Here is a 16,470-nt window from a genome sequence, read left to right on the forward strand (position 1 = left end):
AAGTCGCGTTTGGGTCCTCCTTCACCGGCATAACAAGGCCTGTACAAACCTGACTCAGTTACACCAGCTCTGTCAGGAGGTCTACAAACCTGACTCAGTTACACCAGCTCTGCCAGGAGGCCTACAAACCTGACTCAGTTACACCAGCTCTGTCAGGAGGCCTACAAACCTGACTCAGTTACACCAGCTCTGTCAGGAGGTCTACAAACCTGACTCAGTTACACCAGCTCTGTCAGGAGGAATGGGACAAACCTGACTCAGTTACACCAGCTCTGTCAGGAGGAATGGGACAAACCTGACTCAGTTACACCAGCTCTGTCAGGAGGAATGGGACAAACCTGACTCAGTTACACCAGCTCTGTCAGGAGGAATGGGACAAACCTGACTCAGTTACACCAGCTCTGTCAGGAGGAATGGGACAAAATTCCCGAAACGTTTGACCCAAGTTAAACAATTTAAAGGCAATGCTACCAAATACTAATTGAGTGAATGTAAACTTCTGACACACTTGGAATGTGATGAATTAAATATGAATGAAATAAAAGCTGAAATAAATCATTCTCTCTACTATTATTCTGACATTTCACATTCTAACAATAAAGTGAGTGATCCTAACTACATTTACATTTACATTTAAGTCATTTAGCAGACGCTCTTATCCAGAGCGACTTACAAATTGGTGCATTCACCTTATGACATCCAGTGGGACAGTCACTTAACAATAGTGCATCTAAAACTTAGGGGGGTGGGGTGAGAGGGATTACTTAACCTATCCTAGGTATTCCTTAAAGAGGTGGGGTTTCAGGTGTCTCCGGAAGGTGGTGATTGACTCCGCTGTCCTGGCGTCGTGAGGGAGTTTGTTCCACCATTGGGGGCCAGGGCAGCGAACAGTTTTGACTGGGCTGAGCGGGAGCTGTACTTCCTCAGTGGTAGGGAGGCCGAGCAGGCCAGAGGTGGATGGAACGCAGTGCCCTTGTTTGGGTGTAGGGCCTGATCAGAGCCTGGAGGTACTGAGGTGCCGTTCCCCTCACAGCTCCGTGAGGCAAGCACCATGGTCTTGTAGCGGATGCGAGCTTCAACTGGAAGCCAGTGGAGAGAACGGAGGAGCGGGGTGACGTGAGAGAACTTGGGAAGGTTGAACACCAGACGGGCTGCGGCGTTCTGGATGAGTTGAAGGGGTTTAATGGCACAGGCAGGGAGCCCAGCCAACAGCGAGTTGCAGTAATCCAGACGGGAGATGACAAGTGCCTGGATTAGGACCTGCGCCGCTTCCTGTGTGAGGCAGGGTCGTACTCTGCGGATGTTGTAGAGCATGAACCTACAGGAACGGGCCACCGCCTTGATGTTAGTTGAGAGCGACAGGGTGTTGTCCAGGATCACGCCAAGGTTCTTGGCGCTCTGGGAGGAGGACACAATGGAGTTGTCAGCCGTGATGGCGAGATCATGGAACGGGCAGTCCTTCCCCGGGAGGAAGAGCAGCTCCGTCTTGCCGAGGTTCAGCTTGAGGTGGTGATCCGTCATCCACACTGATATGTCTGCCAGACATGCAGAGATGCGATTCGCCACCTGGTCATCAGAAGGGGAAAGGAGAAGATTAATTGTGTGTCGTCTGCATAGCAATGATAAGAGAGACCATGTGAGGTTATGACAGAGCCAAGTGACTTGGTGTATAGCGAGAATAGGAGAGGGCCAAGAACAGAGCCCTGGGGGACACCAGTGGTGAGAGCGCGTGGTGAGGAGACAGATTCTCGCCACGCCACCTGGTAGGAGCGACCTGTCAGGTAGGACGCAATCCAAGCGTGGGCCGCGCCGGAGATGCCCAACTCGGAGAGGGTGGAGAGGAGGATCTGATGGTTCACAGTATCGAAGGCAGCCGATAGATCTAGAAGGATGAGAGCAGAGGAGAGAGATTAGCTTTAGCAGTGCGGAGCGCCTCCGTGATACAGAGGAGAGCAGTCTCAGTTGAATGACTAGTCTTGAAACCTGACTGATTTGGATCAAGAAGGTCATTCAGAGAAGAGATAGCGGGAGAGGCTGGCCAAGGACGGCGCGTTCAAGAGTTTTGGAGAGAAAAGAACTGACTGACCTCAGACAGGGATTTTTACTAGGAATAAATGTCAGGAATTGTGGAAAAACTGAGTTGAATGTATTTGGCTGAGGTGTATGAAAACTTCTGACTTCAACTGTATATTTGATATTTTTTTACTAAGAATTTGTGTTTTTGGTTTGTATGTATGAAAGCTTACTCAAAAATATGCCTTACATTTGTTGTTTTTTCTTCTCAAAACATGTTTTTAATTATGAGTTTTGATTGATTGTGTTCATGTATAAACACTTAGATGTTTATTGTATGATTTGGATATTGGTCTTTCAAAATGTAAATACTTTTCCAGATGAATAAAATGCGTTTCTTGTTTCTACCCTTGTCCGTTTCTTGATTTTAACCATGAAAACTCTCAAATTTAGTTGCATTTCATTGAGTTAATTTGTGTAGCAGACATCAAGCTGAAAATGTAATGACTTTGCAACATTTATATCTGAATAAAAGTCTAAATTAATATTTGTTTAACTGTGTTAGTCATTAGTGGACATTCATTATACATCTACATCTATTTATTGTTTTTGTAGGAGCAGTATAGACCCAGCTGGTTATTGGTACACCATGTAGGAGCAGTATAGACCCAGCTGATTATTGGTACACCATGTAGGAGCAGTATAGACCCAGCTGGTTATTGGTACACCATGTAGGAGCAGTATAGACCCAGATGGTTATTGGTACACCATGTAGGAGCAGTATAGACCCAGATGGTTATTGGTACACCATGTAGGAGCAGTATAGACCCAGATGGTTATTGGTACACCATGTAGGAGCAGTATAGACCCAGCGGGTTATTGGTACACCATGTAGGAGCAGTATAGACCCAGATGGTTATTGGTACACCATGTAGGAGCAGTATAGACCCAGATGGTTATTGGTACACCATGTAGGAGCAGTATAGACCCAGATGGTTATTGGTACATCATGTAGGAGCAGTATAAACCCAGCTGGTTATTGGTACACCATGTAGGAGCAGTACATTGGAAAGGCTTTTCTCCAGTGTGTGTGCTAACTGGATAAAACTCTTTCTCCAGTGGGAATTTCTTTATTTTGTGTGGTATAAAAAAAATATCAATCTAATGTCTCCAGTTGTGTAAAATGACAAAGAAAATGCATTAAATTATTTTAGAGAAGGCATTTTGTTATATGCATGAAACTCTGGTGACCCCCTGCTTAACAGCTATCATTGAGTACCGAGATGGTATTTAATAAATACGTTTTACATCTAACAAGTCAACGCAGGAATGCATGATTCAGAATATATTGATAAGAAAGCTCATTCAGTGATTGTCATTAATTTTGGGTTGACAATTAGGCTGTTTTTGTTATATTTTACTGTCAAAATAGGGCTCCAGAATTTCAGATTTTTCTTTTCAGTTAAGCCCTAGACAACCAGGTGAGGGGAGTTCCTTACTAACCAGTGACCTAGACAACCAGGTGAGGGGAGTTCCTTACTAACCAGTGACCTAGACATCCAGGTGAGGGGAGTTCCTTACTAACCAGTGACCTAGACAACCAGGTGAGAGGGGTTCCTTACTAACCAGTGACCTAGACAACCAGGTTAGGGGAGTTCTTTACTAATCAGTGACCTAGACACCCAGGTGAGGGGAGTTCCTTACTAATCAGTGACCTAGACAACAATGTATTTCAACCACATACAATATGCATCCCAGCCAAACTGTAATCTTTAAAAAAATCTGAGGTCTTGGCTGATTTATTTGGATTTTTCCTATGATGTCAAGCAAAGAGGCACTGAGTTTGGAGTTAGGCCTTTTAATACATCCACAGGTTCCCCTCCAATTGACCCAAATGATGTCAATTAGCCTATCAGAAGCTTCTAAAGCCATGACATCATTTTCTGGAATTTTCTACGCTGTTTAAAGGCACAGTCAACTTAGTGTATGTAAACTCCTGACCCACTGGAATTGTGATACAGTGAAATAATCTGTCTGTAAACAATTGTTGGAAAAATGACTTGTGTCATTCACAAAGTATATGTCCTAACAGACTTGCCAAAACTATAGTTTGTGAACAATAAATTGGTGGAGTGGTTGAAAACGAGTTTTAATGACTCAACATAAGTATGTAAACTTGAAGTCGGCTTCAACTGTATTTTATACCATCTATGGCATCTTACCTATGTCGTCGTCATTGCGCATCCATATATTTTATATGGCTATATTCTTACTCCCTTTACTTAGATTTGTGTGTATTGGGTCGTTGTTGTGGAATTGTTAGATAACTTGTTAGATATTGCTGCACTGTCGGAACTAGAAGCACAAGCATTTCGCTACACTCGTAATAACATCTGCTAACCATGTGTATGTGACCAATAACATTTGATGAAACCAAGATTGAACTCTTTGGCCTGAATGCCAAGCATCACGTCTGGAGGAGACCTGGAACCATCCCTACGGTGAAGCATGGTGGTGGCAGCATCATGCTGTGGGGATGCTTTTCAACGACAGGGAAACCAGTCAGGATCGAGGGAAAGATGAACGGAGAAAGTACAGAAAGCTTCTTGATTGCATAGGACAACGACCCTAAGTACACAGCCAAGACAAACGCAGAAGTGGCTTCAGGACAAGTCTCCGAATGTCCTTGGAGTGGCCCATCCAGAGCCCAGACTTGAACCCGATCGAACATCTCTGGAGAGACCTGAAAATAGCTGTGCAGGGACGTTCCCCATCCAACCTGACAGAGCTTGAGAGGGTCTGCAGAGAAGAATGGAGAAACTCCCCAAATACAGGTGTGCCAAGCTTGTAGCGTCAAACCCAATAAAACTCTTGGCTGTAATTGTTCTAAAGGTGCCTCAAACAGAAGGTCTGGAATTTTTTTTAGTAAATGTGATATTTCAGTTTTTAAGTAAAAAGAAAAACAATCTAAAATCCTGTTTTTGCTTTGTCATTACGGGGTTTTGTACATTTTAATGAGTAAAAAATACGATTGAATCATGTCAGTTAGAATGGTGACATGTTTTTATTTACACATTTGCAAAAATGTATATAAACCTGTTTTTGCTTTGTCAATATGCGGGGGTATTGTGTGTAGATTGGGGAAAATAACTCCACTTTGCTGATGCTCAACACAGGGGACCCACAAGGGTGCATGCTCAGCCCTCTCCTGTACTCCCTGTTCACCCATGAACGTGTGGCCATGCACACCTAACTGTATCATCACGTTTTGCAGACGACACAACATGTGTAGGCCTGATTACCAACAATGACAGAGACAACCTACAGGGAGGAAGTGAGTGGTGCAAGGAAATTCACCTCTCCCTCAACATCAACAAAACGAAGGAGCTGATCGTGGACTTCAGGAAACAGCAGAGGGAGCACGCCGCTATCTACATCGACGGGACAGTAGCGGAGAAGGTGGAAAGCTTCAAGTTCCTCAGTGCACACATCACTGACACTCTGAAATGGTCCACCCTGACAGACAGGGTGGTGAAGAAGGCGCAAAAGCCCCTCTTCAACCTCAGGAGGCTGAAAGAATGTGTCTTGGCCACTAAGACCCTCCCAAACTATTATAGACACTATTGAGAGCATCCTGTCGGGCTGCATCACCACCTGGTACGGCACCGGCACCGCCCGCGACTGCAGGGTCTCCAGAGGTGGTACAGTCTGCCCAACACATCACCGGGGCACACTATCTCCACCCTCAGAACACCTACAGCACCCGATATCACAGGAAGGACAAAAATATCACCAACGACATCAATCACCCGAGCCACGGCCTGTTCACCGCTATCATCAGAAGGTGAGGTCAGCACAGGTGCATCAAAGCGGGACCGAGACTGAAAAACAGCTTCTATCTCAAGGCCATCAGACTGTTAAACAGCTTCTATCTCAAGGCCATCAGACTGTTAAACAGCTTCTATCTCAAGGCCATCAGATTGTTAAACAGCTTCTATCTCCAAGGCCATCAGACTGTTAAACAGCTTCTATCTCAAGGCCATCAGACTGTTAAACAGCTTCTATCTCAAGGCCTTCAGACTGTTAAACAGCTTCTATCTCAAGGCCATCAGACTGTTAAACAGCCATCACTAGCCAGCTACCACCTGGCAATCTCAAACCCTTAGAGGCTGTTTCTATATACATAGACATGGAATCACTGTCACTTCTAATAATGGATCACTTCTAGCCATTTCTAATAATGGATCACGAGTCACTTCTAATAATGGAACACGAGCCACTTCTAATAATGGAACACGAGCCACTTCTAATAATGGAACACAAGTCCCTTCTAATAATGGAACACGAGCCCCTTCTAATAATGGAACACGAGTCCCTTCTAATAATGGAACACGAGCCACTTCTAATAATGGAACCACGAACCACATCTAATAATGGAACACAAGCCACTTCTAATAATGGAACACGAGTCACTTCTAATAATGGAACACGAGTCACTTCTAATAATGGAACCACGAGCCACTTCTAATAATGGAACGCGAGTCACTTCTAATAATGGAACACGAGCCAATTCTAATAATGGAACGCGAGTCACTTCTAATAATGGAACACGAGCCAATTCTAATAATGGATCACGAGCCACTTCTAATAATGGAACACTGAGCCACTTCTAATAATGGAACACAAGCCACTTCTAATAATGGAACACGAGCCATTTCTAATAATGGAACACGAGCCACTTCTAATAATGGAACACGAGTCCCTTCTAATAATGTTTGCATGCTGCTTTACTCCAGGTCTCAGTTGTAAAGGGGAACTTGTTCTCAACCTGCCTACCTGGTTAAATAAAGGTGTTCTCAACTAGCCTACCTGGTTAAATAAAGGTGTTCTCAACTAGCCTACCTGGTTAAATAAGGGTGTTCTCAACTAGCCTACCTGGTTAAATAAAGGTGTTCTCAACTAGCCTACCTGGTTAAATAAAGGTGTTCTCAACTAGCCTACCTGGTTAAATAAAGGTGTTCTCAACTAGCCTACCTGGTTAAATAAGGGTGTTCTCAACTAGCCTACCTGGTTAAATAAAGGTGTTCTCAACTAGCCTACCTGGTTAAATAAAGGTGTTCTCAACTAGCCTACCTGGTTAAATAAAGGTGTTCTCAACTAGCCTACCTGGTTAAATAAAGGTGTTCTCAACTAGCCTACCTGGTTAAATAAAGGTGTTCTCAACCAGCCTACCTGGTTAAATAAAGGTGTTCTCAACTAGCCTACCTGGTTAAATAAAGGTGTTCTCAACTAGCCTACCTGGTTAACAAAGGTGAAATAAAAAAATATGAAAAATAACTCATCTCATATGTATATACTGTATTCTCTTTACTGTATTTAGTCAATGCCACTCTGGACATTGCTTTTCCTAATATTTATATATTTCTTAATTCTATTATTTTTACTTTTAGATGTGTGAATTGTTAGATACAACTATACTGTTGGAGCTAGGAACACGCTGCCATTTTCTGCTACACCCTTCAATAACATCTGCTAAATATCTGTATGGGATTGTATTTGATTTGATGTATCGAATTATAGACAGCTTGACGAGCCTAACAAATAGTTTACCAAATGTTGAGAATTATGTCGGAACATATTGTAACGACCCTTGGTTTATAATTGCGGAAAATCGACACTGCCGTTCGAGCAAGCTATGGCACAGTCGATAGAGCGCCGGACTTCCGGCTTGAAGGTCGAGGTTTCGACCTTGCTCCCTGCCCGTTTCATTACAATATCAATCAGGCAAACAAAAATAATGTACCACCGGTCAAAAAAATGTTATCTGACTGTAGTCTACGGCGTATTTCCTAATATTAGCGGGTTAGGGTTGTGTACGTGCCTCAGATTTTCACTTTTTCACATGGAGTCGGGCGGTTGCGGATGAGCTATTATCAATTGCGGGTGAACAATCAGCTGACCTGCGCACCACTAGCCACCATACATTCAGCTTCCACGTCCGCCTAGAGAAAATTATTATCTGTAAGAGCTACAGAGAAAACACGTCTGGTTGTTTTTACAATTATTTGTTTTGACGTTATTTGCAGAATTATTTTTGTTTTGTTAAACTGCGTTTCCAACTCCAGTCAGCAGATGGCGATGTGATTTTTTTCAGGTGATGTTTCTCGAGTGACGTAAAATCTAGTGGACGGGACGGGAGGTTTCTTCAGCAACCATCTCGGTAACTCGCTAGCAAACATGAAACATTGAAGCTCTTTGGACTAATTTAGTGTATATTAATCACATTGTTTTAAACTCACTGTATATGTATGTACTAGTTACTCTGTTTAAGTTCATATTTACGGTATCAGCTATCTGGCTTGTTAAGTTAGCCCAGCACTAGGCTAGTCGCTAATGCTAAATAGCTAGCTAACGTCCCCGAACATGAGCTCACTAAACTACTCTTCCTCTGCTAAAGAAAATGAGGTCTGCTGTCCGGAGAAAGAAACTCCAGGGCTGAACATTTACGTGAAAGAAGAAGAATTTACTGTAAAAGAAGAAGAATTTACTGTAAAAGAAGAGGACGTGGAGGAAGCTATCACAGTGAAAGAAGAACAGGACGTTACAGTGAAGGAAGAAGACGCTTCAATATTGAAAGAAGAAGAGGATGTTAGAGTGAAAGAAGAGGAAGAAGCTTTCAGAGTGAAAGTGGAGGGGGATGAACAGAAAGAGGAGGGTGCCGTGTTTGTAGTGAAAGAGGAGGAGGAGGTGACTGTCACATTGAAAGAAGAGGAGCAACTTTTTGAAATGAAGGAAGAGGGGGAGATTACTGTCACATTGGAGGAGGAGGAGGAGGAAGAAGACGAGACTGGAGTTCTGATGAACACCAGTGAGTACAGTCTTAATTTTTTTCTAGCTTCCATTAGGCACATTCTTCTTCTCACGTGGGTAAAACCACTGAGGAAACTTCCCCTCTCCTGTCTAGGAGCAGTGTGTGGGTAAAACCACTGAGGAAACTTCCCCTCTCCTGACCAGGAGCAGTGTGTGGGTAAAACCACTGAGGAAACTTCCCCTCTCCTGTCTAGGAGCAGCGTGTTGGTAAAACCACTGAGGAAACTTCCCCTCTCCTGTCTAGGAGCAGTGTGTGGGTAAAACCACTGAGGAAACTTCCCCTCTCCTGTCTAGGAGCAGCGTGTTGGTAAAACCACTGAGGAAACTTCCCCTCTCCTGTCTAGGAGCAGTGTGTGGGTAAAACCACTGAGGAAACTTCTCCTCTCCTGTCTAGGAGCAGTGTGTGGGTAAAACCACTGAGGAAACTTCCCCTCTCCTGTCTAGGAGCAGCGTGTGGGTAAAACCACTGAGGAAACTTCCCCTCTCCTGTCTAGGAGCAGTGTGTGGGTAAAACCACTGAGGAAACTTCCCCTCTCCTGTCTAGGAGCAGCGTGTTGGTAAAACCACTGAGGAAACTTCCCTCTCCTGTCTAGGAGCAGCGTGTTAGTAAAACCACTGAGGAAACTTCCCTCTCCTGTCTAGGAGCAGCGTGTGGGTAAAACCACTGAGGAAACTTCCCCTCTCCTGTCTAGGAGCAGCGTGTTGGTACAACCACTGAGGAAACTTCCCCTCTCCTGTCTAGGAGCAGCGTGTGGGTACAACCACTGAGGAAACTTCCCCTCTCCTGTCTAGGAGCAGTGTGTTGGTAAAACCACTGAGGAAACTCCCCCTCTCCTGTCTAGGAGCAGCGTGTTGGTAAAACCACTGAGGAAACTTCCCCTCTCCTGTCTAGGAGCAGCGTGTTGGTAAAACCACTGAGGAAACTCCCCCTCTCCTGTCTTGGAGCAGCGTGTTGGTAAAACCACTGAGGAAACTTCCCCTCTCCTGTCTAGGAGCAGCGTGTTGGTAAAACCACTGCGGAAGCTGCAGCTCTTCCCTTGTTTTTAGGACCCTACTTTCTCTTGTACACTATGTTGCCAACTCTTCCCCCAGGTCCTTAGTGTACAAGAGATTGTAGTGCACTATGTTTTCTGTCAATATATACCGGGTAAAATAATCGTTAATAAACAACTCTAATGGGGGCCCTATTAAAATCTGTGATTTAGTCTTTTACTTTCCCAAATTATGTTTTCTCTGTTTTACTTTTCTGGTTTTATATTTGTTTGTTTTTTCATTTAAAATTACAATTGTTTTGTAGAGAAACAACGAAACTGGATGTTCTGAGTGGTTAAATCACATTAGAATTGTAAAAAATAGGTCTGGAAGAAAACTGACATCCCCTTTAATTGTTAATCTGCCCCTTTAATTGCCTGTCGAGGGAGTGAGTTCCATCCAATGAGCTGGTCTAGCGATGCTTCTGTACTGCTGCTCCTCATTTCATGACAAAGTCTAGCGATGCTTCTGTACTGCTGCTGCTCATTTCATGACAAAGTCTAGCGATGCTTCTGTACTGCTGCTGCTCATTTCATGACAAAGTCTAGCGATGCTTCTGTACTGCTGCTGCTCATTTCATGACAAAGTCTAGCGATGCTTCTGTACTGCTGCTGCTCATTTCATGACAAAGTCTAGCGATGCTTCTGTACTGCTGCTGCTCATTTCATGACAGTCTAGCGATGGTTCTGTACTGCTGCTGCTCATTTCATGACAAAGTCTAGCGATGCTTCTGTACTGCTGCTACTCATTTCATGACAAAGTCTAGCGATGCTTCTGTACTGCTGCTACTCATTTCATGACAAAGTCTAGCGATGCTTCTGTACTGCTGCTGCTCATTTCATGACAAAGTCTAGCGATGGTTCTGTACTGCTGCTACTCATTTCATGACAAAGTCTAGCGATGCTTCTGTACTGCTGCTACTCATTTCATGACAAAGTTATGCAAATAATGGATACAACTGATACACTTCCTCATGATCTACTTCTGCCAGGTACTACTATTTGCCGTTAACATTTAACTGAGAAGATTTTGGGAGAAAGTATTTCCATCAACCCACAAGATTCAGGCAGAGTGATAGACAAACACGCGCACCACAGAGACAGACCGGGGCGATATTGCTGGAAATTAATTGGCAGATATTGTGTAAGGCTTGGCTTTTAAAGCCAATAGTGTCTAACCAGAGGTGGGGATAATGTTGTGTTTTTTAGGTAGTAGCTGGGAGCTTGCAGTGTCTGCTATTTCAATCAATCAAATGTATTTATAAAGCCCTTCTTACATCAGCTGATGTCACAAAGTGCTGTACAGAAACCCAGCCTAAAACCCCAAACAGCAAGCAATGCAGGTGTAGAAGCACGGTGGCTAGGCAAAAACTCCCTAGAAAGGCCAGAACCTAGGAAGAAACCTAGAGAGGAACCAGGCTATGAGGGGTGGCCAGTCCTCTTCTGGCTGTGCTGAGTGGAGATAACAGAACATGGCCAAGATGTTCAAATGTTCATAGATGACCAGCAGGGTCAAATAATAATAATCACAGTGGTTGTCGAGGTTGCAACAGGTCAGCACCTCATGAGTAAATGTCAGTTGGCTTTTCATAACTGATCATTCAGAAGATCTCTACCGCTCCTGCTGTCTCTAGAGAGTTGAAAACAGCAGGTCTGGGACAGGTAGCACGTCCGGTGAACAGGTCAGGGTTCCTTAGCCGCAGGCAGAACAGTTGAAACTGGAGCAGCAGCATAACCAGGTGGACTGGGGACAGCAAGGAGTCATCTGGCCAGGTAGTCCCGAGGCATGGTCCTAGGGCTCAGGTCCTCCAAGAGAGAGAGGGAGAATTAGAGCGAGCATACTTAAATTCACACAGGACACCGGATAAGACAGGAGAAATACTCCAGATATAACAGACTGACCCTAGCCCCTGACACATAAACTACTGCAGCATAACCACTGGAGGCTAAAACAGGAGGGGTCAGGAGACACTGTGGCCCCATCCAACGATGCCAAACAGGCAGAGTATAATCCCACCCACTTTGCCAAAGCACAGTCCCCACGCCACTAGAGGGATATCTTCAACCATCAATTTACCATCCTGAGATAAGGCCAAGTATAGCCCACAAAGATCTCTGTCACGGCACAAGCCAAGGGGGGGCGCCAACCCGGACAGGAAGATCACATCAGTGACTTAAGCGACGCACCCCTCCTAGGAACGGCATGGAAGAGCACCAGTAAGCCAGTGACTCAGCCCCTGTAATAGGGTTTGAGGCAGAGAATCCCAGTGGAGAGAGGGGAACCGGCCAGGCAGAGACAGCAAGGGCGGTTCGTTGCTCCAGTGCCTTTCCGTTCACCTCCACACTCCTGGGCCAGACTACATGACCTACTGAAGAGATGAGTCTTCAATAAAGACTTAAGTTGAGACCAAATCTGTGTCTCTCACATGGGTAGGCAGACCATTCCATAAAAATGGAGCTCTATAGGAGTAAACCCTGCCTCCAGCTGTTTGCTTAGAAATTCTAGGGACAATAAGGAGGCCTGCGTCTTGTGACCGTAGCGTACGTGTAGGTATGTACGGCAGAACCAAATCAGAGAGATAGGTAAGGAGCCCATGTAATGCTTTGTAGGTTTGCAGTAACACCTTGAAATCAGCCCTTGCTTTGACAGGAAGCCAGTGTAGGGAGGCTAGCACTGGAGTAATATGATCACATTTTTTTGGTTCTAGTCAGGATTCTAGCAGCCGTATTTAGCACTAACTGAAGTTTATTTAGTGCTTTATCCGGGTAGCCGGAAACAGCCTCCAGCTCTGTTTGCTTATAAATTCTAGGGACAATAAGGAGGCATCTTGTGACCGTAGCGTAGGTGTAGGTATGTACGGCAGGACCAAATCTGTGCTTTTGAGATTTGTATATGACTGTTCGCGGTGGAACACGTGAAAAATTGCATGTACTTTTTTTGGAATTGTTTGGCGAGCTATTTATTTATCTGTTATTTTACCAGGTTCTCATTTTTTTCTGCAACGACCTGGGGAATAGTTACAAGGGAGAGGAGGGGGATGAATGAGCCAATTGTAAACTGGGGATTATTAGGTGACAGTGATGGTTTGAGGGCCAGATTGGGAATTTAGCCAGGACACCGGGGTTAACACCCCTACTCTTATGATAAGTGCCATGGGATCTTTAATGACCTCAGAGAGTCAGGACACCCGTTTAACGTCCCATCCGAAAGACGGCACCCTACACAGGGCAGTGTCCCCAATCACTGCCCTGGGGCATTGCGATATTGTTTAGACCAGAGTAAATAGTGCCTCTTACTGGCCCTCCAACACCACTTCAAGCAGCATCTGGTCTCCCATCCAGGAACTGACCAGGACCAACACTGCTTAGCTTCAGAAGCAAGCCAGCAGTGGTATGCAGGGTGGTATGCTGCTGGCAAGTGATCTGCTGGAGACCCCATTAGCATTAGGTATTGGTTTGATATTTGGAGTTCGCTCCTCAATACCTCTTCAATGAAGGTCATAGGATGACGAGAGTGACACGTCTAGAATCAGATCCAAGTTGACCCTTTCTGCCAGTCATACCCCACCCTACCATGAGACAGACATATCTTGGTCATTGATCAAAAGACAAAAAAGGTTTGATTTTGATCGATATTTGAAATCTTACAAACAGGTTTGAAATTCTGCGTAATTTGTTTTTTTAAATCTCAATGGTATTGTTAGATCCTTCGTATTTTAGCTATAAGTAAGACCGACAGATCTGAGTGAAATCTCTATGGGGTTATTAGATCTTTTGTATTTTAGCTATAAGGTAAAACAGACAGATCTGATTGAAATCTCTATGGGGTTATTAGATCCTTCGTATTTTAGCTATAAGTAAGACCGACAGATCTGAGTGAAATCTCTATGGGGTTATTAGATCTTTTGTATTTTAGCTATAAGGTAAAACAGACAGATCTGATTGAAATCTCTATGGGGTTATTAGATCTTTTGTATTTTAGCTATAAGGTAAAACAGACAGATCTGATTGAAATCTCTATGGGGTTATTAGATCTTTTGTATTTTAGCTATAAGGTAAAACAGACAGATCTGAGTGAAATCTCTATGGGGTTATTAGATCTTTTGTATTTTAGCTATAAGGTAAAACAGACAGATCTGATTGAAATCTCTATGGTATTGTTAGATCCTTCGTATTTTAGCTATAAGTAAGACCGACTGATCTGAGTGAAATCTCTATGGGGTTATTAGATCTTTTGTATTTTAGCTATAAGGTAAAACAGACAGATCTGATTGAAATCTCTATGGTACTGCATCATATATCCTTTAATTACAAACATCTCATGTCTGATTTCGTGACATTTGGTTGAAATCTTACCTTTTCAGAGGACAGAATTAACACCATGCAGAATCATATTGCTCATTTGATTATTCTGGATTAAATGTTGTTGTTTTTTAAAATGACCTCAGGTTATTGAGGAATCTAGTCTGGATTAAACCTCAGAGAAGACAGTTAGATAATGTAGAGGTTTTGTTCAGGGCTCATATTCACAAAGCGTGCTGAAAAGCATATTGACTTTTATATAATAATGAATTAGATTGTACGGAAAGATCAGCATTCCTACAATGAGACGCTCTGCGAATATGGGCCCAGGTCTCCCTGTTTACTAAATTCTGTTTGTATTTGGCAGGAGAGAGACTAGACTTTCATTCTGACAGCGGGAAGAGTCCTTCAGGGGATCCAGACCCAGAGACGCCTAAACCAGCAAGACGACACCACTGCTCCCAGTGTGGAAAGAGTTTTTCTAGGTTAGGAAGCCTGAAATCACACGAAAGAATACACACAGGAGAAAAGCCTTACCACTGCACTCAATGTGGAAATAGATTTACCTCTTTAGGGACCCTGAAAGATCACGTAAGAAAACATACAGGAGAGAAGCCCCACCAATGCTCCCAGTGTGAAAAGAGTTTCCCCCGGTTATGGGACCTGAAATCACACGAGAGGACACACACAGGAGAGAAGCCTTACCCCTGCTCCCAGTGTGGAAAGAGTTTTTCCACATCGGGGTCCCTGAAAAACCACGAGCAAACACATTCCGTAGAAAAGATTTTCCGCTGTTCACATTGTGAAAAGAGTTTTAGGAATTTACAGTACCTGAAACGACATGAGAAAAGACATACGCGGGAGAAGACTTTTCACTGCTCCCACTGTGGAGTTAAATTTACCTTGTTTCAGCAACTGAAAAAGCATGAAAAAATCCACAGCGGAGAGAAACGTTATGAATGCTCCCAGTGTGGGAAGATATTTACCCAGTTAGGGCACCTGAAAGACCACGAGGTAACACACACAGGGGAGAAGCCTTACCACTGCTCACAGTGTGGAAAGGAATATAACACATCAAATGGACTTAAAGTTCATGAGAGAACACACATACTGCTCCCACACTTGTCTCATATTTTTGACTGAGAAATTGTGCTTTTATGTTTATGCTACATGAAATCAAATCGTATAAAGCAGATTCCAAATTACATTTATATGTTTTTTATTTAAACACATGAACTGAATATGGTGTCTGTCAGTTGGATAGTAGAGTTTGAATGTAGACCTGATTAAACTTTTTTAACCCCTGGCTGAGTATGTCAGTTTAAAAGTAGAGTTTGAATGTAGATGCTCTGTGATTAAATTATAATTTTCAAACTCTGGCTGGGTTTTCTTTCTGTGTGTGTTTGTATCTGTGTGCATCATTCCTCCAGCACTACACATAATCGTGTGCTCTGTGGTATTTTCTCCGTTGTTGATATTTGCTATGGTGGCTCACTCTGACATTTGTATCTAACAGAGTGTGGCTTTAAATGGGCAGATGGCATTGCACCCGCTTTGCTGCTATAACAGCCTCCATTCACTCTTCTGGGAAGGCTTTCCACTAGATGTTGGAACATTGCTGCTATAACAGCCTCCACTCTTCAGGGAAGGCTTTCCACTAGATGTTGGAACATTGCTGCTATAACAGCCTCCATTCACTCTTCTGGGAAGGCTTTCCACTAGATGTTGGAACATTGCTGCTATAACAGCCTCCACTCTTCAGGGAAGGCTTTCCACTAGATGTTGGAACATTGCTTCTAATCAGTAGATACATATTAATGTATAAGTCCATAGGATGCCACCTTTACAACAAGTCAGTTATATTTGTCAAGAATCAATAGATACATATTAATGTATAAGTCCATAGGATGCCACCTTTACAACAAGTCAGTTATATTATTGAAGAATCAAGGGGTACATATCATTAATGTATCAGTCCAACAATGGATGTAGCAACGGCAGATTGCCCCTTTAAAGCCAACGTCTCTGAACACAGTATTCCCTTAAAGTCACACTCTGTTAGATGTGAACACAGTATTCCCTTAAAGTCACACTCTGTTAGATGTGAACATAGTATTCCCTTAAAGTCACACTCTGTTAGATGTGAACATAGTATTCCCTTAAAGTCACACTCTGTTAGATGTGAACATAGTATTCCCTTAAAGTCACACTCTGTTAGATGTGAACACAGTATTCCCTTAAAGTCACACTCTGT

The 16,470-nt window shown here is 43.5% G+C and overlaps 1 protein-coding gene across 2 annotated transcripts; it reads left to right on the top strand.

Moving 5' to 3' along the window:
* Nucleotides 1–7,844: 7,844 nt before the first annotated feature.
* LOC124029474 (zinc finger protein 625-like) lies at nucleotides 7,845–15,595 on the top strand. 2 transcript variants are annotated; one of them, XR_006837778.1, is made up of 4 exons: nucleotides 7,845–8,034; nucleotides 8,168–8,233; nucleotides 8,471–8,881; nucleotides 14,584–15,595. XR_006837778.1 is itself a non-coding variant. In XM_046341170.1 (3 exons), exons 2-3 carry the CDS (start codon nucleotides 8,437–8,439, stop codon nucleotides 15,357–15,359), a joined length of 1,221 nt encoding a protein of 406 aa, XP_046197126.1. In that variant the 5' UTR covers nucleotides 7,845–8,034; nucleotides 8,168–8,436; the 3' UTR covers nucleotides 15,360–15,595. The 2 variants fall into 2 exon arrangements, 1 of the variants encoding a protein (XP_046197126.1); XM_046341170.1 differs by having other exon boundaries at nucleotides 8,168–8,881.
* The last annotated feature ends 875 nt before the right edge of the window (nucleotides 15,596–16,470 follow it).

Source organism: Oncorhynchus gorbuscha, unplaced genomic scaffold, assembly GCF_021184085.1.
Source record: "Oncorhynchus gorbuscha isolate QuinsamMale2020 ecotype Even-year unplaced genomic scaffold, OgorEven_v1.0 Un_scaffold_6487, whole genome shotgun sequence".
Classification (NCBI taxonomy): domain Eukaryota; kingdom Metazoa; phylum Chordata; class Actinopteri; order Salmoniformes; family Salmonidae; genus Oncorhynchus; species Oncorhynchus gorbuscha.

Bases quoted from the DNA above. Each gene is read 5' to 3' on its own strand.
- LOC124029474 (XM_046341170.1), top strand. From the start codon at position 8,437: ATGAGCTCACTAAACTACTCTTCCTCTGCTAAAGAAAATGAGGTCTGC. The intron at 8,882-14,583 runs GTGAGTACAGTC...TGTATTTGGCAG, and splicing joins TGGAGTTCTGATGAACACCA to GAGAGAGACTAGACTTTCAT.